This window comes from Anoplopoma fimbria, chromosome 24, assembly GCF_027596085.1.
Source record: "Anoplopoma fimbria isolate UVic2021 breed Golden Eagle Sablefish chromosome 24, Afim_UVic_2022, whole genome shotgun sequence".
In the NCBI taxonomy this organism is placed as follows: Eukaryota; Metazoa; Chordata; class Actinopteri; order Perciformes; family Anoplopomatidae; genus Anoplopoma; species Anoplopoma fimbria.
In genome coordinates this window covers 16,825,313-16,852,767 of record NC_072472.1, presented here as the reverse complement: position 1 = coordinate 16,852,767, position 27,455 = coordinate 16,825,313, and the positions used below count along the sequence as shown (strand labels likewise).

The following is a 27,455-nucleotide window of genomic DNA, read 5'->3' as shown; positions in this document are numbered from 1 at the left end:
TACCGATTTACCATTATGATCCCACTACACAGAGGGTTTCACTGCTTCGTCCTTGATGATTGCAAACTGGCAGCGCTTTAATAATTGCTGAAAGTACGCCAAAATCATAACAGGATAGCAGTGAGAAGACCCTAGCAACAGGGAGAGGATGAAGAAAGCGTGAGAGTGGGAGGGAGGGGGAAAGATGCAGAACATCAATAAATAATGGCCCCACTGAGGAGGTGGAAATATGGGCCTCGTTATCTTTGCGCCGACGCCTTCATTTGCATGTGAGAAAATGAGGCTGCTACTAACTACACTCACACACACACACACACACACACACACACACACACACACACACACACACACACACACACACACACACACACACACACACACACACACACACACACACACACACAGTTCACTCACACACAACTCTTGGACCCACACAGGCTACAGTACGTATCCTATTTATAGACTCTTTTATTTTTCCTATTCTCTCTCACACATTTATACTTATTTTCCCCTTTCTTTCCTTGTCTTTGGTATGTGTCACAGCAGCAGGTCTGGTCTTTGTTTGACTGCGAGGCCACGGGCATCTTGTTGGATAAAATAAAATAAACTCTTTGTTACACAAGAGAGGTTTACTAAGGACATAAAGTATGATTCATTTGTTACATTACATACAAACATAGCACACAGTTGCTGCCCTGAACTGCCTGAGAAATCTCAAGACCATTTGGATTTTTCTCAGTTACCTATATATAAAAAAAAAAGCATTAAAAAAAAGATAAATATAGGAGGGGTGTAGGTAATATAATCTTGCTTCTGTTGAAAAATGAGAAAACATCACATTTTCTTAAATTAATGATTCAAATATTGTATTAACTTTTACATTTTTGTAAAAATTGAAAATATGTTTTTCTGTATTTGTAACACTTTTCCTGTCAAAAACAGACATCATTTTCCAGATCCAGCACTTATGAGTTAAGATTACAATAGTTCCCCTCTGGACCCCATCTGCGTCAGGACTTCACAAACAATTTTGCACAATTTCTTCCATGAATGCGTCTCATTGAGACTCTGACCGAACTCCAACAATGTTGACATCCTCTAGGCGATGCAGCTTCTTTTAAAAAGCTTCTTTATGGGTGAAAGAACCCTTTAAAGAGCCATTTTTATTTTTGAAAAATACTTACCCCTCTAAATGGTTCCTTAAGAGCTCTTTTTTAGAAACCATGAGTTCTTCTATTCACTACCCTTATAGTCATTTTGGTTTAACAGTTCATTGTGTTCTGCAAAACAACAAAGCTCTTTGATGGTTTTACAGCTATTAAAACATGGTCAAAAACAGCTTAAAGTCTTAACAATTTTGGTGAAGGTCAGTACACATTGTACTTCACATGAAGAAACATGTGAAGTACCATGTGTGATGGCCAGTTCATCAGCAGTTTCCTCTGTTGCTCACTGTCACAGGAAGAAGGCGTCCAAACTAGGACCTTTCCCTGCAGAGTTTCTGTGTGAACATGTCTTTATTCCATGTTGGAGTCATGTTTCTAGATGCTTAGTGTATATGCATGATTTGGGGATTGTATTTTGGTGAGGGGGGGGACAAACTACAGATACTTATCCAATAAAAGTGTCATACTCCGAGAGAGAGATAACATATGAATGTGGCAACAAACAAAAAAATGCAACACTAACAACTGTGGCCATTTTCTGCTCGGAGGGCCTGCATGCATGCATGCATGTCTGCATGTTTTGCTGCAGCTGCGTGTGTGTGTGTTCATGTCTATACGTGTGTGTTTGTCTGTGTGTGTATAATGCACATTGGCTCAGTTTCTCGTTATCTAGTCAAGTCAGCATGAATAAAAGCTGAGGGAGCACAGTGATTTAGTAATTAATATTTTACTCTGTCTGCCACTCTGCTTAGAGACTGAGAAAGAGAGAGAGAGAGAGAGAGAGAGAGAAAAAAAAGGGTGAAATAGACGATGAGAAGGTTCACACAAAGAGATGGAGAGAGTCAACTAAAGATAGACTGATACAATTCAAGCCACTTGAGATGGACACATAATAAAGGGAATCATGTGATGTGCTGTTTAATCAGTGTGTTTCAGAGGGATGAATTCCGTCCCCTCCTGAAGACAGAAAGTCTGGCTTTGACAGATCCAGCTGACTCTCTCTCTCTCTCTTTCTCGCTCTCACTCTCTCTCTCTCTCCCCTCGCCTATGTCAGAGTGTTGTGACAGGCGAGTCGTCGGTGTTGTGGGAGTAGCAGTCTTAAAGTGCTCATTATCCTGTAAGGCTTCATTCTGGGGGGCAAACAAAGGCTGCTGTGAAATTGCAGCCTGTGCCTCCCTCTCGGGTCATGCGGTATATTCCATGCAAACACATGCACAGTCCATAACTGCTACCTTCAGTGTTTCTGCTCAACCCCTCAGCAAGACCCCAACAAACACAGAGCTTGTAGATAAAATATTGATGCTGATAAAACACACAGGTGCAGCTAAACGCAGCCGATCCAGCTGCTGGCCTGTAGCTTAGACGCTAAAAGACAAAATTATGTTGGCAAACCTCAACTAACTTTATTGTATCGTGGCAACCATTTTGAATTATATCAGACTTACAGTAAGCTGTTAGACAATTGCTTTTGCAATATTTTATTTGCTGAAGTACTAGGCTGAGTTCATGTGCCTCCAATTTCACACTCTTCCTCCAATCAGTGGTAACAGCATGGACACTTTGGGTTATTTACCAGGATTCTTTGAGAAGCACAAAATGCAATGAAAGAGAACGGAAAGAACTTATCACATAGTTGCACACTTAATCTTTGGCCTTCCACTTTTGTCGTTACACTTGAAAGTAAGAACATTTAGATAGTTTGCAAATGATGGTGCAGTTTTACATGATGTGTAAAGGGGCAGTAAATCTGTCCATGGGTGGTGTAAGTGACCGCTGCGTGTCCTCCAAGCCTTGAAAGGGTGCCAGGTTTTTGGGCTGCTACATTATCAGGCAGGTAGTGCCAACTGTTCAGGCAGCTGTTTGTTCTTTGCACAACACGGTTTCGCAATGAGCACAATGCATTTGTACCAGAGCGATCGTCTTGGTGCAGGCTTTTTACCGCGTGTTTCTGTCTGTCAGCAGTTTTCTTTGGGGAAATTAACGTAAGTCTTTACTGGATGTGTTCTCCTCAGGTAACAGGTTCTCGCTGACCTCCTTCGGGGCTCTTTACATCTCTGACGTTCAGAAGGAGGACGCCCTCTCCACATACCGGTGCATCACCAAACACAAGTACAGCGGCGAGACACGCCAAAGCAATGGAGCCAGGCTCTCTGTAATGGGTGAGCGGCTTGTTGTTGCCAGTTTACTTATGTTAGTCAGATTTCTCTTTTCTTTGTCTTGACCAAAAAAATTACCCCATCTCTGCCCTTCCAGACCCCAACGAGTCCTCACCCACCATCCTGGACAGTTTCCAAGCAGGGGAGGTGCACGCAGGCCAGAGTATCGAGCTCCCCTGTATAGCGGGAGGGTACCCCACCCCAACTGTGCGTTGGCTGAAAGATGGTCGCCCGCTGCCCTCGGATGCCCGCTGGACACGGCGTTTGACGGGGCTGACCATCAGTGACCTGAGGCAGGAGGACAGCGGCAGCTACGCATGCGAGGTCACCAACAGTTTTGGCTCAAAGGAGGTGTCTGGACAGCTTCACGTTATAGGTGTGACTACACACACACACACACACACACACACACACACACACACACACACACACAACTCACTTAACAACCTGACAGACTCCTGCGCTGTCTTCTCAGTGAGTCAGCCTGGCAGATGGACACGTTCAGAAACTCCTCTTCTTTTGGTTTGAGGCACACATATAAAGTCGCACCTAGAGTGTGTCTGTGACAAACACATGTGTGAGCTGTACGATGCCCCGTCATATCAGGTCTCAAAAAGAGAGACAGGGCGGTAATTCACTGAGACTGAATCCGTAACACAGCTGCCAGCACCATTCACCATCAGAGAGGAGGGCGAGGAAGAGGGAGATTATTACAAGGGGGTCACAGAAGGGACGATCAGACAACCAGACAGTGCCGGAATGACATTATCTGCAACGTGATAACAAGATAATATGAGAGGCGGAGATAAATGTACATTGTGTAAACTATACAAAGAAACAAAGAGCGGGAGAAGGCGCGACGGAGGGAGAGAATAGAGAGGCGGTAGGCTTTGCCAGTGGGCACATCATGGCAGCACACTCTGTGACTCTGACAGGGTGGGGGGATGGGGGGATGGGGGGGGGGGGGGGGCACGGCGATGCCCCCAGCACACACCACCAGCTGCCTTATTGCTCACTGACATTTGCACACACACACACACACACACACACACACACACACACACACACACACACACACACACACACACACACACGGACATACACACACTCTCTACACACACACACAAAAACACACACACAAGTGGACAGAGATGTGAAGAGATATCTCCAGCTGCTTTTTTAATGAGTGCGTCAAACTGATTGAGTCACCACCGCCGATTGTGCTCTCTCTCTTTCTCGCTGTCTCTATGAATGTAAACGCCTTCTGTATGTATATATTAATATAAATAAATAAAGGGTAATTGGTATCACTTTACAATTCAACATACTTATAAAGGATTTAAAATGTGTTTTTATAAATCATGATTTTGTGTTTTTGTAAATCATGATTTTTTGCTAATGAGTAATACTCTAATATAATGTGCAAAGAGTATAATTCAAATTATTTCAAATCTGGCTGTAGAATTAGTTATTTTCCATCAATCGACAAAGAACGTATACACCTTTAATGGTTATAATTCATTGCACAGTGGTACCACAACACTCTATAATCTTTTCATTTATGACGAAAATATCAGAATTAAAAAAAAAGTATTTGGCTATCAAGATATGATAATACAATATGTTAAATAAAAATGAGTCAAGCTGTGTAGCACAATAAATACTTAAAATATATGTGTCATTTATATGCCAGCTTAACAAATTGTTTTTCAGTGAAACATAAAAAATTAAATGCGTAAACTAAAAGAAAGAAAAATATTCCTTTGGAGGTTTTTGTTATACATAAGTGTTCTAACAAACAACATGTGTCCTTCTCTCAGATCCACTACGAGTGACTTTGTCCCCTAAGAATCTGAAAACTGGCATCAGCAGCACACTGTTCTTCACATGCACTGTGGAGGGCTCTCCAGAATACACCATCAACTGGTACCGCAACACGGAGCCCATCGCCCCCGACCAGCACATCTCCATCCAGGGACAACACAACGACACCTTGCAGATCACTGCGGCACAGAAGTTCCACTCTGGGGCCTACCAGTGCTTCGCCTCCCGAAAGGGCCACACTGCTCAGGACTTTTCCATTATTCTGCTCGAGGGTACGTAGACAGAGACTGGAGGGAACTAAACAAGTGCACATCCTGTATAAACACGGAGCAGCAGACATTTTATTACAGCATTGTGTCAGCAAAGTGACAGGAAACCATGCTCTTTAAATTTAAAGAGTACTACTTTAACTGTTGACTTTTATTTTTCATCTGACTACCCATGCAATAAATTGTTTGCCGTTGCAAATGTCAATGATAGATACATAAATAGAGATGGGCATGAACAGATCTAAAGTCGTAAAAAATGTTGCTTTTCTGTCATAACATCTTTATTTCTCATCTTTCTCTCTCCGTCTTTCTCTGTCTCCTCTTAGATGGTACTCCTCGTATTGTGTCTTCCTTCAGCGAGCGGGTGGTGAACCCTGGCGAGCCTTTCTCCCTCATGTGTGGCGCCAAGGGAGCCCCACCCCCCTCCATCACCTGGACTCTGGACGACGAGCCCGTGGTGCGAGACTCCACCTACAAGACCAGCCAGTACACCCTGTCGGACGGCCTGACCGTGTCGCACGTCAACGTCAGCAGCCCGCTCATTCGGGATGGGGGAGTGTATCGTTGCGTCGCACGCAACTCGGCCGGTAGCGCCGAGTACCAAGCGCGCATAAACGTAAGAGGTGCCTGTCTGCTTTTCAATATAAATGCACTCTACACCTGACTCTATACAAACACACAAGGGCTAGTGAGAGGCAAAGATCACACACATAATTCCACACACAGTTATCTCCTCTCCTCTCCTCTTATCTAGTCTCCTCTTCTCTTATCTAGTCTCCTTTTCTCTTATCTAGTCTCCTCTTATCTAGTTTCCTCTCCTCTTATCTAGTCTTCTCTCCTCTTATCTAGTTTCCTCTCCTCTTATCTAGTTTCCTCTCCTCTTATCTAGTCTCCTCTCCTCTTATCTAGTCTTCTCTCTTGTTATCTAGTTTCCTCTCTTCTTATCTAGTCTCCTCTTATCTAGTCTCCTCAACCTCTTATCTAGTCTCCTCTCCTCTTATCTAGTCTCCTCTCCTCTTATCTAGTCTCCTCTCCTGTTATCTAGTCTTGACCTATCTATCTATCTATCTATCTATCTATCTATCTATCTATCTATCTATCTATCTATCTATCTATCTATCTATCTATCTATCTATCTATCTGAGGGTACTTTAGAAAAAACACACAATCCCTTTGATACGCATATACACATATTTCATTAGATTAAAATCCACAAATATTCTCAATCCGATTTTAGTAAAGGGAGCATAACTAACCTCCCTCTCCACCTGTCAACTTGCCCCAATCACTCTGTCCCTCAACCTTTACCTCTTCACCACCTCTCGTCTCCGTGGCTGCTCCCTTACTCTGCCATGACCTCCCTCACCTCATCTGCCCCTCTCTCCGACCTTTTTGTCTTTCTTTCTGTCTGTCTCCTCCCTCCATCCCCTCCCTCTCTTCCCTGTGTCTCCAGGTCCACCCCGAATCAGACCCATGCGGGACATCACCGCAGTGGCGGGCAGGAACACCTACATAACGTGCCGCGTGATTGGCTACCCGTATTACTCCATCAAGTGGCTGAAGGACGGCATGCAGCTGCCTGATAATCATCGTCAAGTGGTCTTTGAGAACGGCACCCTGAGGCTGACGGACGTGCAGAAGGGCGCGGATGAGGGCACCTACTTGTGTAGCGTTCTGATCCAGCCCCAGGTGTCAATCAACCAGACTGTTCATGTCAGTGTTAAAGGTAAGCGTGAAGAGAAGAATGGATTCAAAGTGATAAAACCGCACTGGGCAATGTTATAAGGACAAGTAAATCCAGATAAAGTGACCCAACAGTGACTACTTGATTGGAATGTACTGTGGCTTCACCCTTTCTTTTGAGCATATCACTGTTTCTAAAATTCAAAATGTCTCTTAAGACAGTAGTGAGAAAGCAATCTGTCCAAATAAAAAAAGCTGAGGTAGCCAAATTCATGCCTATATTTTTTGATTAGGAAAACAGACTGGTCTGTTTGGTAAAAAAAAAAAAAATTAAAAAAAAAGTAACCCCACATGTGTGCAGTTTACAGATGATAGCAAAAAAGATTACTGGGTATCAGAGAATCTAACCTCTACCAAAGTTGTGCGGTGCGGCTTCACAGTAATTCTTGACAGAGGTAGATGTTGGTTTAGGATAGATTTATGTTTCAGTGTGCGTTTGTATATTTTGTTTAGTCTGTGAGAGGGGTAACGATGGTAGCAGGGCAGCTGCAGAGGTGTTTAAGGGTGTGTGCGTGTGCCTGCGTGTGAGTGTGTCTCTGATTTAATTAGATGAATAATAATGAAGCCTAGATTAAATCCCCCAGATGTCTCAGCTGTAGTACCCCCACCCAACCTCTATTACCATGGCAACGGAATGACTTCCTCCTGCCAATTGGACTCTAACCAGAGCAGCTATTATGGGCTGCAGGAGATGGGGCTGCAGGGGGGGAGAGAAGAGGGGCCCACTGGCCAATGACCTTCTCTCTCTCTCTCAGCATTACTCCAGATGGCCACACTGCCACTCAACCACATCTATCGCTACCTTTTATTCCATGTCTATTGTTACCTTTATTCCATGTCTATTGTTACCTTTATTCCACCGACTTTTCCTCTCTCCCCCAGTGCCGCCGCTCATCCAGCCCTTCGATATCCCCTCTACCTCAGTGGGGAAGCTCATGTACATCGCCTGTGTGGTGTCATCTGGGGACATGCCCATACGCATCACCTGGCACAAAGACGGCCAGCTCATCGTGCCAGGCTCCGCCTCTGGCGTCGCAATAGAGACCAAAGAGTTCATGAGCTCCCTGCAAATATCCAAGGTGACACTGAAGCACAACGGAAACTACACCTGCATCGCCAGCAACGCCGCTGCCACCGTCAGCTGGGAACGACAGTTGATTGTTACTGGTGAGAGATTGAGCAAAGGAAGAATGGCATGATGATGAATTAGGTCAGATCATGTGATATCTAATGTGCAGAGGGAGCTTAGAATGGTACATGTTATTTTAGGAACACTACACACTCTAGCTTTTTACTGTCAGACCTTCTTTTAGTTCTTCCATTGAGGTTAATCACATATTATTGTTTTCTCAGTGCCACCACGTTTTGTTGTGCAGCCCAATAATCAAGATTGTATCTACGGCAAAGCTGGAGTTCTCAACTGCTCTGTGGAGGGTTACCCACCTCCAAAAGTCATGTGGAAACACGCTAAAGGTAACATCATCCCTCCATACAACATCATAAAAACAAAACAATGTGAATTAGGACAAATCAAGCATTAACATGCATTTACTTTGTGTGGTGCAGGTGTAGGAAACCCTCAGCAGTACCACCCAGTCCCTCTGACCGGCCGTATCCAGATCATGTCAAACGGCTCTCTGCTCATCCGACACGTGCTTGAGGACGACCGTGGGTACTACCTCTGTCAGGCCTCCAACGGAGTGGGCTCAGACATCAGTAAGAGCATGATCCTCACCGTCAAGAGTAAGTGTCAATCATACTCTCTTTGGCTTGAACACTTTTATAACCACATCTCCTGGATTGCAGATATACTGTACACAGAGACAGGCCTTAGCTTCTTTTGGGGGAGTCAGCTCTTCTAAGATGCACTTTTGCCCGAGGCTAGTGAAGCCTGTACTGAACCTAACAAAACCTTGTCTCCAACCCTGCACATCACTAACTGGGGGTATCTTTGCTATTGATTGATGTGTTCCGGCTGCCGGTCTGTGGGCTCCTGAATGTTTGGTGGGGAAAAGGACTGATGAATTAGTGATGAAAACAAAACCGCAGGAACCCCTTCAATCAATAATCTAGGTCTGAGGAAAGGAGGTGGAAAAGAATCAGGGGTGGAAGAACAAGGGCGGACAGGGAGGAGGTAGAGTAAGCGGGGGCCAGCGGGGCTTGAAGCGTGAAATGAAAATGGAAAACGAAGTGCAGAAATAGAGATGTCTATACATCTGTAATATATCCTCGGTTTCCAATACCACATCCCCGTTCCCTAGTCTCATTACTCCATATAATACCATTCGTTACACTGACATATGTCTACGATTCTGCTCAGTTCCTGCCATGATCACCAGCCACCCCAACACCACCATGGCGAGGAAGGGGCAGACCAAGGAGCTGAACTGCACGGCGCGTGGCGAGCAGCCCATCATCATCCGATGGGAGAGGGGAGACACCGTCATTGACGCGGAGAGAAACCCCCGTTACTCCATAACCATCAATAAGAAGGGGGACGAAGTCATCTCTACGCTTAAGGTCAGATTCGAACACCACACCCAGCAGACCCTGAACTCAGCATAATTCCCTCACGCAAAAACTGAGATGGATTGTTAGATGCTGCGTGGAAAATAAACAGCATCTTCAAATTGCCAATTTTTTTCGGCATAATATATTCTGAAAGTGTAAGCAGATTTGTGTTTTAAGAATTTCCTATTCATTTTTTGTCAAAATAAAACCTCATATAACACGTTCCAGTCACTAATATTACATAATGCCTCTCAGGTCTTAACTTTAAGGAAATACCCGTCATTTTTCATTATTGACGGAAGTTAGAGACGATCAATGCGGCATATTTTAACTTTTTTCCTGTTTGTGTTGCTGCTCACAGCTGAACCCAGCCGAACGAGGAGATTCTGTCTTTTTCTCCTGCCATGCCATTAACTCCTATGGAGAGGGTCGAGGGCTCATCCAACTCACTGTGCAAGGTATCTCTAGCACCAACCGCACATGTCTCACAACCTTCTTTAATTGACCAAAACATTAGTCCTCATAAGAAAGTATATGTGGATATGTAAACAGTCCGGTGGGAAAATGTCATGAAACAGATCTCCCAACGCTTTAATAAAATATTGCATGTGAAAAGCTCTCACCTCCTCTCTATCTCTCTCACTCACACATACAGAACCACCAGATCCTCCTGAACTTGAAGTGAGGGAGGTGAAGGACAGGAGCATGAACCTGCGCTGGATTCAAAGGTTCGATGGAAACAGCATCATCACAAGCTATGACATCGAGTACAAGAACAAGTCAGGTGGGTATCCCAAATATAAACCTGTATGTCCAATTGTTTTAACATACATGTCTTGTAAAATCTCAAATCTTTTTGTATTTGACAGATTCCTGGGATCACATGTACACAACCAGGAACATCTCACCCACCAACAACCAGGCCAACATTGTAGAGTTGCACCCAGCTTGTGTTTACAGCATACGCATGTACTCCTACAACAAGATAGGCCGAAGCCTTCCGAGCAAAGAGCTCACAATCAGTACTGAGGAAGCACGTAAGTGATTGTTTTCTTCTCTATAAATCACATTCGTCTGTTTTTTCTTCACCTTGATTTACTTTTTTTAAAAATAAGAATTTCTAAGGGCTAAGACTATTGACAGGAACACCTTATTTTTATTCTTATCTTCTATCAACAGCGCCTGACGGGCCACCGATGGAGGTAATCCTTACACCAATGACATCTCAGAGCATACGGGTTACTTGGAGGGTAAGATCACTTCTATGATTATTATTATAATACCCAGTGAATGAATACCTCTGTCTAAACAACAGTTCATTTAAATGTTAATACTGTCCTGACAACTGAATATACTCGTAACCTACAATTTTCTTTAAGCTTAAGCATGCCTAAATGGTTTAATTTATTAATACACTGCATTGTGACAGACTTAATTATTACTATATTGCTTTCTTAAGCAAGAATTAAGGCAAATATGCAAATATGTAAGCTTTTGCTGTTAATAGTTCCATATGAGGGATAAGCATTTACACAAACTGTTTAGTTTGTTAAAAGATAACGAAGGAAAAAAGGAGGAAAAAAGTACGGCAAACTCTTCTGAGCTATACAACTAGACATTGGTGAAAGTTTCAGTTACAGTTTTCAAACAAAAATACATAATTATAAAATCAATTAGAAATTTTGCATTTGTTGAGCTCTTACATTTTGCATTTATAAGTAAGTGAAGTGTGCATCTCTGTGTCTGTCCGAGGCTAATTTGGTATTTTGCTGAAGCGAACTGCATAATATTTCTGGTGCTTATTAATAGCGAAATGCTCAAGGACCTCCCTTGGTTGCAGTGACTCACACTTACTCAGAACACCATTTATTACCTGATATATACTGCCATTGACTGCCTGCTGAAGGCAGTCAAAGGGTGATAACATAGCTGAGTTCATTGCCATACAGTGGAACTTCCAAACTTTTGTCTACGGAGAACAGTTAGCTCACTCATATTTTTTCAGCTAACTGAACTACACACACAGATGACCGCAACGCTGCTTCTCTGCGACTGCTCTCAACCAGAAACACAGTTATTCTGTGCCTTTTTATTCGGCATCAACCATTTACACGCATATTATGAAAAAACTGAGAAATCTAACCTACATGAACGCTTCAAGTTGCCGTCACATCCGTGATATACTTGTGATCTAGACGGGACGGTCTAGCAGTGGTCATTGCAGACACACCTGGTTAAGATGAGTACTCTACTGAGTGTACTATTTTAGGTTTTACTGTTATTCCTGCTTAATTACTGACAACTTAAAGATATCTCTCCACGGATTTTATTGCAGCTGAACAAAGGTTAAATGTGACATGACATGCACTTTAATATTAATGGCTATCATCACATTTCTTTCAGGCTCCTAAGAAGGAGCTGCAGAACGGGGTGATCAGAGGCTACCAGATTGGTTACAGAGAGAACGGTCCAGGCAGCAACGGCCAGTACAGCATAGTGGAGATGAAAGCTACAGGAGACAGTGAAGTGTACACCTTGGACAACCTTAAGAAGTTTGCCCAGTACGGGGTCGTGGTCCAGGCCTTCAACAGAGCCGGGACCGGTCCATCCAGTACTGAGATCAACGCTACCACGTTGGAAGATGGTAGGAGAGCCAGGAGAGAAGGATGGATGAAAACGAACGTAGATTGCGAGAGGAGTGTAGACACTACTGAGAGAATGGACCGCTAGACTGTGTGTAGGAGTGTGGGAAGACATGAGGGAGTGCGGAGAGAAACAGACATTAAAAGAACCCTAAAGCATATCTCTTTGATTTGTCAAAAAGAATAGAAAATATAGTCAAATGCAGCAATATAACTATATATATTGCTGCATTTGACTATATATACACACACACACACACACACACACACACACACACACACACACACACACACACACACACACACACACACACACACACACAGACATATTAGTAAAAATGAATTTGCAGCTCATCCCCCATTCTTCTTTCCAATTTAATTAGCACCCTCATTAGGCTGGTAGAGAGTGAGAGAGGAACAAGGAACCCCATTACTCTCTAAATGTCTGTCCACTCTGCCACTCCTTTTCTCTATCGTCCTCTTCCTCCCATTGGTTCCCTTCTCTTTCCCCTCATCCTCTCTATTTTACATATTTTAATTTCTTATAGACCCTTACTGAAATATATGGACCTTCCCTGCTTGTGTGGAAAGCATTGTTAGACACCCTGATCATGGTAACAGTAATAGTGATGGTAATTGTCCAGATAGTCTGAAGCTGCACCAACAGCAGCAATTACCTTAAAGACGAACATTGTCTTCCTTCAGATTTTATCCTCCACCTCTCAGTTAACCCCGCCCTCTTCATCTGCATTTTAACCCCTTAAGGTGTAGCTGTTTTACTATTCATGTTGCTCTCATTCAGTCTACTTCCTCCCCTCCATCGACCCCCTTTACACTTTCTCTCCTTCTCCTCTCTGTGCTCTTAAAGCTAGCAATGAACAAGAAGCTATTGGGAGCTAATTTGAGTTTATTTGACTGATTTGTTTCAGCAGAGATTGCCTGTGTGTTGTTGGTGCTGAGAAGTCATTAATTATCCGTGCTTCAGCCGCCATGCCAGATCAGTCAGGTCTTCCTAGCAACAGCAATAACCAAGGATTTTTGAAGTAGAAATTGTTAGAACAGCCTAATAATGTATGTATTTGAACTATGCAGCACTAACACTTGCCCCATGCTCTCCTCCAGTTCCCAGTGAGCCTCCGCAGAACGTGCGGGCCATCTCTGTGACGTCGGACGAGGCGGTGATTACATGGGCAGAGCCTCCACGGCTGACGCTGCACGGTGTGCTGAAAGGCTACCGGGTTGTGTTTTGGTCCCTCTTCCCTGACGGAGGTGGGTGCTGTGGGGGCCAGGCCCAGTGGCCAATGCAGAGTAATTATCACCTATCTCATTCTAAAGTTCACCAACACCCCTCCCTCCCACCCACCTACCTCCCTGTCAGTGTTGTGAGTCAGAATGTGTTAATATGTGTCTGCACTTTTCCCATAAAGCACTTCCTGTTCCTGTGTGTCTTTGAATTTGTCCACGTCTGCCCTTGTTTATTTGTGTCTTATAATCTTTACACCATCTATATTGATGGGATGAGATTACGTTTACAGTACTTGAGTGTGTTTGTGCTCCTTTATCTGTTCAATCCTGAGTCCCAAAAATGTATTTCATATACAACAAATTTGCATTTGTGAATGTGTTTTGTGGGAAATGACGTCCATATAATGCTAAGAAAAGTAAAATTTATGGTTATGTTTAGACTACCTAATCACTCTGTGGAGACTGTGGAGCGAGAAAGGACATATTGACTTTTTCAATATTTATCCAAAACCACAGTATTTTCTAAAAGGTGCTGAATTTGAAAATCAGAGTATATCAATTGCCCCCACACAGCTCTAAATATGGTGGCGGCTGAGCCGGTAGCTGGAAGCTATCGTTGCTAACAGCGCTAACAGTGCAAACAATGACAGCAGTGCTGACAGAGGTAATAGTATTTACCAGTGGAATACCAGGTGGTGGGCGCTACGCTTCTGCAACGATGCAGTCTGTTGGAACAGCGTTATCAGACGTAACCGCCGTATGAGAGCAATGAAGACTGCGGCTATTAGCTAGCCAGTGGGGTACACTTACAGTGGGGCAAAAAAGTATTTAGTTAGCCACCAATTGTGCAAGTTCTCCCACTTAAAAAGATGAGAGAAGCCTGTAATTTTCATCATAGGTATACCTAAACTATGAGAGACAAAATGAGATTCCTGAAAATCACATTGTCTGATTTTTAAAGAATATATTTGCAAATTATGGTGGAAAATAAGTATTTGGTCAATAACAAAAGTTCATCTCAATACTTTGTTATATACCCTTTGTTGGCAATGACAGAGGTCAAACGTCTTCACAAGCTTTTCATACACTGTTGCTGGTATTTTGGCCCATTCCTCCATGCAGATCTCCTCTAGAGCAGTGATGTTTTGGGGCTGTCGCTGGGCAACACGGACTTTCAACTCCCTCCACAGATTTTCTATGGGGTTGAGATCTGGAGACTGGCTAGGCCACTCCAGGACCTTGAAATGCTTCTTACGAAGCCACTCCTTCGTTGCCCGGGCGGTGTGTTTGGGATCATTGTCATGCTGAAAGACCCAGCCACGTTTCATCTTCAATGCCCTTGCTGATGGAAGGAGGTTTTCACTCAAAATCTCACGATACATGGCCCCATTCATTCTTTCCTTTACACGGATCAGTCGTCCTGGTCCCCTTGCAGAAAAACACCCCCAAAGCACCACCATGCTTCACAGTAGGTATGGTGTTCTTTGGATGCAACTCGGCATTCTTTCTCCTCCAAACACGACGAGTTGAGTTTTTACCAAAAAGTTCTATTTTGGTTTCATCTGACCATATGACATTCTCCCAATCCTCTTCTGGATCATCCAAATGCTCTCTAGCAAACTTCAGACGGGCCTGGACATGTACTGGCTTAAGCAGGGGGACACGTCTGACACTGCAGGATTTGAGTCCCTGGCGGCGTAGTGTGTTACTGATGGTAGCCTTTGTTACTTTGGTCCCAGCTCTCTGCAGGTCATTCACTAGGTCCCCCTGTGTGGTTCTGGGATTTGTGTTCACCGTTCTTGTGATCATTTTGGCCCCACGGGGTGAGATCGTGCGTGGAGCCCCAGATCGAGGGAGATTATCAGTGGTCTTGTATGTCTTCCATTTTCTAATAATTGCTCCCACAGTTGATTTCTTCACACCAAGCTGCTTACCTATTGCAGATTCAGTCTTCCCAGCCTGGTGCAGGTCTACAATTTTGTTTCTGGTGTCCTTTGACAACTCTTTGGTCTTGGCCATAGTGGAGTTTGGAGTGTGACTGTTTGAGGTTGTGGACAGGTGTCTTTTATACTGATAACAAGTTCAAACAGGTGCCATTAATACAGGTAATGAGTGGAGGACAGAGGAGCCTCTTAAAGAAGAAGTTACAGGTCTGTGAGAGCCAGAAATCTTGCTTGTTTGTAGGTGACCAAATACTTATTTTACCGAGGAATTTACCAATTAATTCATTAAAAATCCTACAATGTGATTTCCTGGATTCTTTCCCCCCATTCTGTCTCTCATAGTTGAAGTGTACCTATGATGAAAATTACAGGCGTCTCTCATCTTTTTAAGTGGGAGAACTTGCACAATTGGTGGCTGACTAAATACTTTTTTGCCCCACTGTATATGCACTAAAATGAGCTAAAAGGCACAGGCGACCGACCTGTCTATGTAAAGAAAGGACAGAAAAGCTCAGATAACAGAGCGACTTCATGGTCTGCTCAGGTAGACATTACTCCACCATATGTTTGCTGGTATATTTATGCTCTGAATTTCATATAGACGACCTTTAACCTCAACAAAGTGTTTTAGTAGCCTAGAAACTGTTTGGGAAACAGCAAGTCCATGTTTCTGCTTTAAAGTTTGGTGCTTCCTATACCCAACCATCCACCTAGAATTACTCCCTACAACTGCTGCCTTGTAATCCAGGCAGTCACTACATTTCCTCCAAAACATATTAACCAAAGCAAGTTAGTGGTATATAACTGTTTTTTGTAGAAATCATAGTTGGTTGTCTGTACTTTCCAACAGTTTTTCTGTCCTGTGCTCCTCAGAATGGGGAGAGATGCAGAATATCACCACAACACGTGAACAGGTGGAGCTGCGAGGGCTCGAGAAGTTTACCAACTATAGTGTTCAGGTGCTGGCCTACACACAAGCTGGAGACGGGGTCCGCAGCAACGTCCTGTATATCCAAACCCGCGAGGACCGTAAGTACACGCACAGACGGACACTCTTAACAGAAAGATGTCAGCCTTTTTTTTGTCAATATATTTCAATGCGGAAAAAAATCCAAATAGAGCAAAATGATCTATGCTTGCACAGTGTATGGGGTGGGTAAAGGGGGTAGGGAGATGGGAGGGGGGTATATAAAAACGCTGTATCTCAAACCCATGACAAAAGCTCATTTATGCTGGGAAGCTCCATTAGCAGTACTAATGAGAATTAAGAGGCTTTGGGTCCACGGCTCAGGGCTAAGGGAGGGCTGGCGGGAGACGCTGGGGGGAGGGGAAGGGTGCTCCCTCGGAGCATATACCATCCAGGAGTCAGCCATCAATCGGGCCCGGATCCCCTCCACCAGCCCTCTTGCCATAGGCAGAGGGATTAACTCCTCTTGGATTATAGAGAATTAATTTTCTGCTTACACCATTGGAGGCGGGATTACAGACGGATCCATGTCTCTTTATAGAGGAGGGAGAGGAGGAGGGGCCTGGGGGTTGAAGATGGAAAGATAGAAAGGTGATCACACAGCCAGTTCTTAGCCGACAAAACCAATGAACCGTCCAAAAAAAAGATGTAGTAATAATGTCATTGCTAAGAATTTATTTTTTCTCAGCCAATCTAATTTAAACTGCTAGGACTGCATTCTCGTTGTATTTAGTTGAGTGTATTAGCCCTTTACTGGGACACATCCTCCTCTGATTGCCATAATGTATACATGTAGGTGGGGATGTTGGCTCAGCACCATTGTGCCTCCCGTCCTTGTTATCACACAGGCCGTGCTGACTGAGCAGCAGACTGTCTGTATGTCTGTCTGGAGTCCTGGGCAGATTTTGGGCACCAGATGGGACTTAACTCCCCCCACCCCCACCCGATGCCACTCCTACTTTGACATGGAGGTCCAGTTATGATAATGATGACTGCCTCCTCTGCCCCTCCCCACCACCACCACCACCATCATCACTCCCCCAGGAACTGCACCTATCATTCTCGCCATTCTTTCATCCCCGCCCACCTCTTTTAAAACCTCCCTTGCCACATCCATCCTTTTGGAGTTTTTATCCCTGCTCATGTAATGTGCAAAATGAAAGAGTCCTACTGCATGGGCTGGTTGAATGACTGGATCAGGGGGCCCCACATAAAAGAAAAAGAGACATTGGGGGTTGGATTTAGAGAGCCAGGGCCTTACAATGCGTTAGCCACCTTCTGTAGGCCCCAGATGAGGCCCACTGTCAAGTGCTAGTCATATTTATGGCGGGGATTGAATAGGCTTGACACCGTGAACCCCGTACTGTAAGGCCAATGCGACAAAAGCCTTTCTCAGTATCCTGTGTCCTGATGTGTTTCGCTAAAGTGTGCATCCATTTTAAACCCCTTCTAACGCCTTTGGATGGCCATGAGGGTATTATGTGGTGTCCAGTGTCAGGCTTAAGTGGCCTGCAGCGGATCAGACACCATTGTCTAATCTGTTTGCGGGTTTGAGAGTTAAGTGAACGCTGGGTGTCATAGAGTCAGTACTGCTGACCAATGTCTGAATGAACATATGTCACCGCCGTCCACCCAAAGGGAGTTCTTCCAAGTCCTCCCAGAGCGGCTTAGTGCAGGATAAGACTAGCAATCTGCAAACAAGCCTGCTCACTTTAATAGGCATCCAACACCCAGCATGGGCATGCACACACACACACACACACACACACACACACACACACACACACACACACACACACACACACACACACACACACACAAACACAGAAAACGCATGCACATTTCCGCTTTGCTGATGTTCCCATGTGTTTTTCTATAGTTCCTGGTCCACCTGCTGGCATCAAGGCAGTTCCCTCCTCTCCGAGTAGTGTGGTTGTTTCCTGGTTGCCTCCTCACAAACCAAACGGTGTTATCCGCAAGTACACCATCTACTGCTCCAGTCCAGGGTCTGGGCAGCCGGTAAGTTCTTTCTCTATGTGTGACTCATATAAGGGGCCACTAGAAAATGTTCCAGGTGATTGAGAAGCAAGGAATTGGTGAACTTGATAGAAATCTACTAACGGAAATAATTCATTTTTATCTACAATTATTAATTGAACCTGTACGTGTGTGTGAGTATCCTTGCGAGTGTCTCTCTTTCACCGTGTTTGCACCATCGCTTTATTTCCTGCCCTCCCAGATGAACAGATGAGGTTGTCTTGGCAACGTGATGAGACGTAGATATGCAAATGAGCAGAGAACAAGCTCACACATGCACACTGCCGCATCAGAAACACACACATACACGGAGACATCACATTTCAACATTTTCTATTTATACATGTGTGTGCGGCATTTTTCAGTTTCGCATAGATCGTGTGCACACAAACACCAGCGCACTGTGAAATCTGATATCAGGATAGAATCTCACTTTCTTATTATTCACAAATACTCCTCCCTCTCTGTGCATGAGTGCCATGTAAATGAGCATGAGCAGAGAGGGGAGGGGAGAGGGAGGAAGGGAGGGGGGAAAGGAGGTTTAGAGAGAGAGGAAGAGAAACACCATTAGAGGGTGTAAATGAGAGAAAAAGAGAGAGATGAGGGGAGAGTGAGAGAGTGAAAGACAAGCTGGGAAGAAGGGAGGAGCAGAGGAGGGTATCAGTCACATCGAGATGAGAGTGCTTTTGTCCGTCTTTTCATTATCTCCCTGTATCACTCCCTGGATCACCACAACACCGCCGCTCCGCTGAAGGAATGTTCGAACGCACCCCCTACACACACACACACACACACACACACACACACACACACACATATCCTCCCTCCTCCCTCCCTTGGTCCCTCCATCCTTTCCTCTTCGCTGAGCTAGACAGAGAGGGATAGGGGGAAAGCAAATGGTGAAGGAACTGAAGATGAACACTGAGAGATGAACAGATTAAAGAGATAGAACAGAGGATCGACTTGAGAGGGAACAGTGTTTTTTGTGTGCGCGTTGGTGTGTGTGTGTGTGTGTGTGTGTGTGTGTTTTTGTGTGAATATTTTCTAAAAAGATGTGTTTGTTGGAAAAATATCCAGAGGAACGCATAGTTTAATCCAGCACCAGGGGCCTAAAATACAAATTTTGTAAACCCAGTGAATACATCTACCTATATGAGGTGATATCATTTAATTTGTGTCAAATTTATTTGGACTAGCGGAGTGATCTGCTCTATGATTTCTTGTCCGAAATAACAATAAATGGGGAAATTCATGCACTCAATCTTGATGCATGTTTTTATTTCATTCATTTATCTTATAGTTATTTTATTAATGAATTCTTAATTGTAACTGTCCTGAAATACTGTTACGATTCTCAAAACTTTAAATGCAATTACCACATTAGTTTATACTGTGTGGCACAGCACTTTACGTGTCCTTCAAAAACTTGTCCCTCACTCAAAACAATAAACTTGTGTATTAAAGGCAAATCAATTCATCAACGAGCAAATCGCTGCCATCACAATGACACTTCCATTAATCATCGTTTCAGTCAAGCCTTTCAAAATTCCACTGATTAAAGTTTCTCGCCTGCTTCAGGATGAATGCCAGTGATCTTCTGAGAGTTCACAGGGCAATCTACATGAACAAAGAGATGGAGTCCTTAGAGAGCTCAGTCATAGCTGATAAAGGCACGTCCTTTTTCCAAGAACCAGCAAATACAAACAACAGAAATAACAAATTGGAAAACATCTGGATGCCTAAATTCATTTAAGCAATAACACGAGCTATTAAGAATATGAACACATATCAGAGTTACACATGCAAAATTTGAGGTCGACCAAAGGCAGCAAATTCCACGGATTACGATTTTGAAATAGAAAAGCAATTAGGAAAGATATAATATATATAAATAGAATCAGCACCTACATGAAAGTACAGTAATGGATCGCTGTCAATATAGCATACCCGAATATCCCATGCAATTATTTAAAAATATCTCTATTAATTCTATTTCTGTGTTTGTGTTGAATGCCCTGTAAACTCTGTAAATTGAAACACCTGTCTCACATACTAGATATGTTAGCCTAATTCTATCTTAAAGAAGGCAATCATTGCTGATATCTGATCTATTAAACTGACGACTGCAAAAAAGTGAACTCCTTTTTTCCAAGAAAATTAAGACTAGAAATGAGAAAGAGTGTTGTCTTTCATTAACCATTTGAGATGTATGAGCTGTTAACACTTCTTTAGTCTGAGAGCGGCCTCGCAGACTGTCGTGTCACTGTCTCATCATACTTTTCTAACATGACATTGCACGCCCTCTGTCCCAGGCACCCAGCGAGTACGAGGCCAACCCGGAGATGCTCTTCTACCGTATCACGCACCTCACCCGTGGTAAACAATACCAGATCTGGTCTGCCGCCGTGACAACTGCCGGCCGCGGCAACATGAGCTCAAAGGTCACAGTGGAGCCTGCTGGGAAAGGTGGGTCCTCGGGGCGAGCTTGTAGTGGAGGAGAAGGGTAAAGAGATTTCTGTAAAGGTTATGAGGGAGAGCGCTCCTGAGATGGCTATGAAACGGCAAACATGATCTCCTGTCCACAAATCACTTTCATCACTCCCTCTCCTTCTCTCTCTGTCCTGCTCTCTCTGTTATTGATTGACAGCCGTATTATTGATTAAGTAGTGGCTATGTTGCAAGAAACGCTGTTGTTAATTATGTGGTGATGAACAGGGCCTACCCTGTAAAATGACCCTTGGGGAGAGAGGTAGCAGGGGAGAATCAATAGAGAGGAGGATCTATGGAGAAAAGATGGACTGAAACTAAGAGGTTAGAGGAGGGGCTACACTAAAACACTAGGCTACGGCTTTTTTATTCCCTCAGAAGTGAGTAAAGACCTTTCCCCTCAGGACAACTGTGCCACTCATTCAGTGGAGACTCAGTTAGACATCTGAAAGTATAGAGAACACATATCTGTGAGAGAGATGCTGAAGCAGTTTTTGTTTTGTCTTGGTGTAGCTATCATCATCTGTGTGTCAAAGGTTCATTGCTTTATTTTTGGGGTTTGCAGTCCCGGCTAAGATCCTGTCCTTTGGGGGAACGGTGACCACACCCTGGATGAAGGAAGTGCGTCTGCCCTGCAGCTCAGTGGGAGAACCCGCCCCCACAATTAAATGGACCAAAGACAGGTCAGAGCTCATCTTACACCACTTGTCTGTCAGCATTATGACTCACACGGACAGATACTGCTGCATGAGAGAGAAAAAAATCCCTTACTTCTAGAATGAAAATAACATTTGTATCCTCTCCTTACTTCGGCAGTGAGGACTCTGCCATTCCAGTGACAGCTGACAGTCAACGGCAGATCTTATCCAACGGCACACTGGTGTTGCGTTCAGTCAAAGCGGAGGATTCTGGGTACTACACCTGCACGGCCACTAACACTCTGGGCTTCGACACCATCATAGTCAATCTGGTGGTGCAAGGTAAGAAGAAACAGAAGATGTATCTGAGTGGAGCTCCAGTGGAGGATGTGTCTCCTTTGGGATGTTTCTGCTCTGTTGTTGAGTCACTGTCTCTGTGTTTACATCCAGTTCCCCCTGATCAGCCTCGTCTGACCGTCTCCACTACCTCCACCTCCTCAATAACCCTCGCTTGGATCCCCGGGGACAACGGAGGGAGCTCCATCAGGGGTAAGACTTTCTGTGAACAGAGAAAACACCTGCCCACGTTGCAGCTGTCTCATGACAACATATCCTGTCAATGCGCTTCACCCTCCTGCTATCAGTTGTACTAAATCTGCAAATAACAGGGTAAACAATGTTTCTGTGTAAGTCGTAGTCAAACTAGAACTGATTGTAGCGTATTGTTGCCCCCTGGTGTCCAACACATGTAGCAGCGAGGATTTTCCCCAGTCTGTAATTTCTTGGATTAACATCAGTTGTTGCTAAATGATTTAATGTGTTGTGTCATTCTGCAGGATTTGTGCTGCAGTATTCTGTGGACAACACAGAGGAATGGAGGGATGTGTTCATCAGCTCCAGCGAACGTTCCTTCAGGCTGGACAACCTGCGCTGTGGAACCTGGTACAAGGTCAAGTTGGCTGCCAAGAACAGCGTGGGCTCAGGGCGCATCAGTGAGATCATTGAGGCTAAGACACACGGAAGAGGTGAGGAGTGGAAGCAAAAGTGTTGTAGACACGGGTGAAGCAGGTGACAAGTGAACAGACTATAACTCTGGCCCCAAAACAGATAAAAGTTGTCTTTGCTTTTAGGTTTGGGCTTTTGCTGTTCCTTCCTTTTTAACGCTTTTTTAAGGGTAATGTGAATTTCTGCCACTCTCAGATCATGGGCATGTATAATTGACACATAGATTGTGCAAAAGAATAGTTTTAAGATAAGATAATCCTTTAATATTCCAACATCGGGGAAATTTGCAGGACTACTGAAGCAGAACAACACTAACTAGAATATGATATAAACGGGCAGAATGATTGTTATTTTGCACATATGTTGAGGGAATTGGTTGCCTGTTTTCTTAATACTGATTAAATTCAAACATTTCTCCAAAACCTTTAAATAACCGCAACAGAAAGACACAGAATGTTGTTGCCATGATAGAGAAGCAGATAAAAAGCCAGTCTCTACATGGAAATATTCTGAATCAATGACGTAACAAGCTGTGGTGCGGACTTGTTGTTCTCAAATCATCAATTTTTTCACTTGTATATTATGATACAGAAAATCTTCATTATGACTAAGACCTTGTATTTATGTGAAACAGCACCATTAATGAAAGTGTTCTTCCCAGGTGGTCATTGCTATCAATAACACAAATAAATAAAGACTTACTATATTGCTTTGTTTGGATTACCACCATCTTTCTGACCTCCCGTTGTTCTGTGTCTGCCTCTCTTCTCTACAGAACCAGTGTTCAATAAGGATCAGCCGTTGCTCACCCACATCAACTCCACTCATGCAGGACTCAACCTGCAGGGCTGGACCAGCGGCGGCTGCCCCATCACCGACATGATGCTGGACTTTAGGCCCAAAGGTACCTGGGCCTGGCAGAGCCTCAAGGCCAACTCCACCACTCAGCTCTTCCTCAGTGAGCTGCGTGAGGCCACCTGGTACGAGCTCAAAATGAAGGCATGCAACAGTGCTGGGTGTGGCAACCAGAGCTCCCAGTTTGCCACCACTGACTATGACGGCAGTAAGTTCACCCTACATCTTTTCCTATTTGGTGCCACTAGCACTGACTTTTCTTTACTAAATATTTGTTCTCCTCCCCTTCTCTCCACAGGTACAATCCCTCCCATTAAATCAGCTCGTGGAGAAGGGGATGATGTGAAGAAGCTGTTCTCCATCGGCTCTCCCGTCATCCTCGTTACTCTGGGCGTCGCCCTACTCTTCATTATCCGCAAGAAACGCAAAGAGAAGAGGCTTAAACGTCTTAGAGGTGAGAGAGAAAGAGAGCGAGAGTTCAGAGGGAGATCAGTATTATTGTGTGTAATTGATTAATGTAACAAGGAGGGACAAGTTGAAACGATTATCTTCACAGCCAACCGTAATCTAATTAAGGTATTGTCTTCTTATAGATGCTAAGAGCCTCGCTGAGATGCTTATCAGGTAAGAGCTGCTTTTATGGGCATAGTTTGTATGCCTACTGTGTAGAGGATGTAATATTTCACATGGGTCAAACTTTGGTGAATTACATTTGTTATTTCCTTGTGTGTGTGTGTGTGTGCAGCAAGAACAATCGCAGTATAGACACTCCAGTGAAGGGCCCTCCTCAAGGACCCAGGCTCCACATCGACATCCCTCGTGTTCAGCTACTCATTGAGGACAAGGAAGGCATCAAACAGATAGGCATGTGGCTGCACTTAAAAAATAACTTAAACTCATTTTTCACTGTGTCACGCATGTTCTACTATCTTCTATTTGATAATTAACATTTGGTTGTATATCGTCATATTTTGCTTACAACAGGGGAGGACAAGGCTGCGGTGCCGGTGACAGACACGGAGTTCAGCCAATCAGTGAATCCTCAGAACTTCTGTACAGGCGTGTCTCTGCACCACCAAGCCCTCATCCAGAACTCAGGGCCTTTGATTGACATGTCAGACATCCGCCCAGGCACAAGTGAGTTTTTTATCTTTTTGAAAATCAAGATTATTGCATTACACTTCACAGCTCTTAAAGTGACAGAACATGAAATAGGTTGAGCAGCTTAGTCCAGGTTGAAATCTTCGATCTTGTATTGATACCACTTCAGACAGTAAAGACAGTATGCTGTTGTCTTGACAATCAATATATGGATACACAGTCTGTGTACTACCAAGCTGTTCTCTGATCACTGTGACCTCTCTTTTAGACCCTGTGTCCAGGAAGAGTATAAAATCAGCCCACAGCTCCAGGAACAGATACTCCAGCCAGTGGACACTAAGTCGACCGAGTCAGAGCCAGTCGACGGCCTCGGCACGAACTCTGACGTCCGACTGGCGGACGATGGGCTCCCACGGCATCACCGCCACGGAGAGTGACAGCTACAGCGCAAGCTTGTCGCAAGACACAGGTGGGTCAATCCCAGCCAGCATGCCTGATACAATGACACCGCAACTCTTATGTACTGCTATCGCTTTTATGTTATTTCCATTTTTATATCAACTGATCTTTTATCAAAATAATTAAAAGTCTTTAACATGTTTTAACATCAAAGGCTAGTCCAATCCAGCAGCATATGATTAGTATATACACCATAACATGAATTCTCAAATTACCAAATCAAAGAATGGAGAAATATTTTATTCCATTATGCCTAACACTGCCAAGTACTACCAGTAACACTATTACGAAGAAGTTACTGTAAAACATAAAGGGAGTGAAACAAGGAGATAACACAAATTTACATAACCATATATAGTTTGCCCACCCACCAAAATTCAGAAACCATTAACCATGAGCTCCCAACAGTTTTCTCTCAAACAGACTAACATTTTCTGTAGATCATCCTTTTCTATAAAGAAACTAAACTAGAATCATTAATCATCAAACCAGCTCACTAAAAATTGTTGCCACAAGTTTTCCATTAAATGTTTGTCTTTTTATGTATCTTTTTCTAGATAAGGGTCGCAACAGCATGGTGTCTACAGAGAGCGCCTCCTCCACTTATGAGGAGCTGGCGAGGGCCTACGAGCACGCCAAGCTGGAGGAGCATCTGCAGCACGCCAAATTCACCATTACAGAGTGTTTCATCTCCGATAGCTCATCTGACCAGATGACCACGGGTACCAACGACCCGGCAGACAGCATGACCTCCCTCAGCACGCCGTCTGAACCGGGCATCTGCCGCTTCACTGCCTCACCGCCCAAACCGCAGGACTATGACCGCGGTAAAAATGTGGCTGTGCCCATTCCCCACCGCGCTAACAAAAGTAAGTAAGAAGAAATGCATGAATACCGGCTTTTCTCCAAAATCAAAACAAGGAATTTAATTTACAGCGACTTAAAATGGAGGGAAAAGGTCTTCCCTTGACAAAAGGGCGACAAAAAGTCACAACAACAACAATACTGGAATAGAATCCAAAGAGATTTCACTAAACACATAAAAAGAAAATACCAAAAACAATTTGGCAGATAAATAGGTAAATCCCACAATATCACTATGAATGAGCCAAGTTGTCATCTTCCTGGCAGATATGCCAAAGCTGTCAATCAGAGGCTTGGTTTTTCTGCACATACATAAATCCCAAATCAAAACCACCAAGTCATGAGTTATAATGTAAAGCATGTAAAAGCCTGGACCATATTTATTCCTATGCATTTGGAAATAATTAATTTCAAATTCAAAATCACCTCACTGTGTGTTCTTGTCCTGCCTCTTCTCTTGCCCCTCTCAGGTGAATTCTGCAACCTCCCCTTATACATGAAAACAGACCCATTCTTCCGAAAGCAAGGGGAGCTGCATGACCCGTGCCCAGCTGTGCCGCCGCGGGAAGCCTCAATCCGCAGCCTGACGCAGCGGGCGTACCACACCCAGGGCCGTCACAAGACTCTAGACCCTACCAAGCAGCAGGTCCTGACGCTGGGCCATTCTGGGCTGGGCAGCTTGGGTGCGAGCTCGGGCACTGCCACCTTGCCCCAGAGGACTCTCACCATGCCCAGCTCCAACACTGCAGCGACAGCTTCCACTTCCAGCACGAGCAGCAACCCCACCAACTGTAACAAGGTGGGGGGCTCCAGAGACTCGCTGCTAGAGAGCAGCTCCTCCGCACTGGGGAGACTGCAGAAACAGAGCGCGGGGGCCTACTCCAAGTCATACACACTGGTGTAGTCCGTCCTCCTGCACAGACTTGCATTGCTGTCACACTCCTCAGCCAGCCCCACTCTGGTGCTCTTCAGTCTGGGCCAGAAAGGGCATGCAACCATCTTTCTTTAAACCCAACTAATGGTGAACTGTCCAGCGTTCTAATTTTCCTCGGGATAGGCGTTATCCCGGACAGAGACCCAGCTAACCCTACTTCTCATGTTCACCTGGGACTCTATAAAAGAATTACTAACTCCAACTAACAGTTCCAGCCGGCTGGTGCTCTGCTCCGCCCAGTCCTCGTGGAGTAGCACAGCAAAAAAAAAAAACAGGAAGTGATTCTGTGGTCATTTGGAAATATAGACTATAATTGAGGAGCTAAAAGCTCTGTGTTTATGATGATGAAGACTACGATAGCCAGTATGAAGCTGTGTGGCCATCCTGTCTCTCATACGCACACACATACTGTCCTCCATAGTTTGAGTATTATTGTCAATTTGCAGGACTTCCAGTTAAGTTCCCTATTCTTACTGTATCTCTCACCCCTCTATGTGTCTCTTAAAGTCCCAGATAATTATTGGCAGATTTTCTCTTAACAGTGATTCCAAAAGATATGATTCAGGTTCACTTCCCAGAAGGATAAAATGTCTATCATGTTAATATTCT

At 44.2% G+C, this 27,455-nt stretch overlaps 1 protein-coding gene across 2 annotated transcripts in view; it reads left to right on the top strand.

Annotated features, from left to right (window-relative positions):
- Positions 1 to 26,816, top strand: part of LOC129113519 (cell adhesion molecule DSCAML1-like) — a 53,586-nt gene extending 26,770 nt beyond the window's left edge. The window contains exons 4-33 of one of the 2 annotated variants that reach the window (XM_054625858.1): positions 3,179 to 3,325; positions 3,420 to 3,698; positions 5,143 to 5,418; positions 5,742 to 6,038; positions 6,869 to 7,141; positions 8,041 to 8,325; positions 8,512 to 8,631; positions 8,725 to 8,901; positions 9,479 to 9,678; positions 10,031 to 10,127; positions 10,325 to 10,453; positions 10,539 to 10,706; positions 10,849 to 10,919; positions 12,073 to 12,313; positions 13,434 to 13,619; positions 16,373 to 16,528; positions 18,346 to 18,485; positions 20,816 to 20,969; positions 21,556 to 21,673; positions 21,807 to 21,970; positions 22,079 to 22,177; positions 22,465 to 22,653; positions 23,409 to 23,696; positions 23,787 to 23,942; positions 24,082 to 24,112; positions 24,234 to 24,352; positions 24,473 to 24,625; positions 24,858 to 25,058; positions 25,606 to 25,917; positions 26,383 to 26,816. In XM_054625858.1, coding sequence (XP_054481833.1) covers positions 3,179 to 3,325; positions 3,420 to 3,698; positions 5,143 to 5,418; positions 5,742 to 6,038; positions 6,869 to 7,141; positions 8,041 to 8,325; positions 8,512 to 8,631; positions 8,725 to 8,901; positions 9,479 to 9,678; positions 10,031 to 10,127; positions 10,325 to 10,453; positions 10,539 to 10,706; positions 10,849 to 10,919; positions 12,073 to 12,313; positions 13,434 to 13,619; positions 16,373 to 16,528; positions 18,346 to 18,485; positions 20,816 to 20,969; positions 21,556 to 21,673; positions 21,807 to 21,970; positions 22,079 to 22,177; positions 22,465 to 22,653; positions 23,409 to 23,696; positions 23,787 to 23,942; positions 24,082 to 24,112; positions 24,234 to 24,352; positions 24,473 to 24,625; positions 24,858 to 25,058; positions 25,606 to 25,917; positions 26,383 to 26,816 — 5,660 coding nt within the window. The remainder of the gene's footprint in view (positions 1 to 3,178; positions 3,326 to 3,419; positions 3,699 to 5,142; positions 5,419 to 5,741; positions 6,039 to 6,868; positions 7,142 to 8,040; positions 8,326 to 8,511; positions 8,632 to 8,724; positions 8,902 to 9,478; positions 9,679 to 10,030; positions 10,128 to 10,324; positions 10,454 to 10,538; positions 10,707 to 10,848; positions 10,920 to 12,072; positions 12,314 to 13,433; positions 13,620 to 16,372; positions 16,529 to 18,345; positions 18,486 to 20,815; positions 20,970 to 21,555; positions 21,674 to 21,806; positions 21,971 to 22,078; positions 22,178 to 22,464; positions 22,654 to 23,408; positions 23,697 to 23,786; positions 23,943 to 24,081; positions 24,113 to 24,233; positions 24,353 to 24,472; positions 24,626 to 24,857; positions 25,059 to 25,605; positions 25,918 to 26,382) is intronic. The other variant, XM_054625859.1, reaches the window with a different exon arrangement.
- Positions 26,817 to 27,455: the final 639 nt, after the last annotated feature.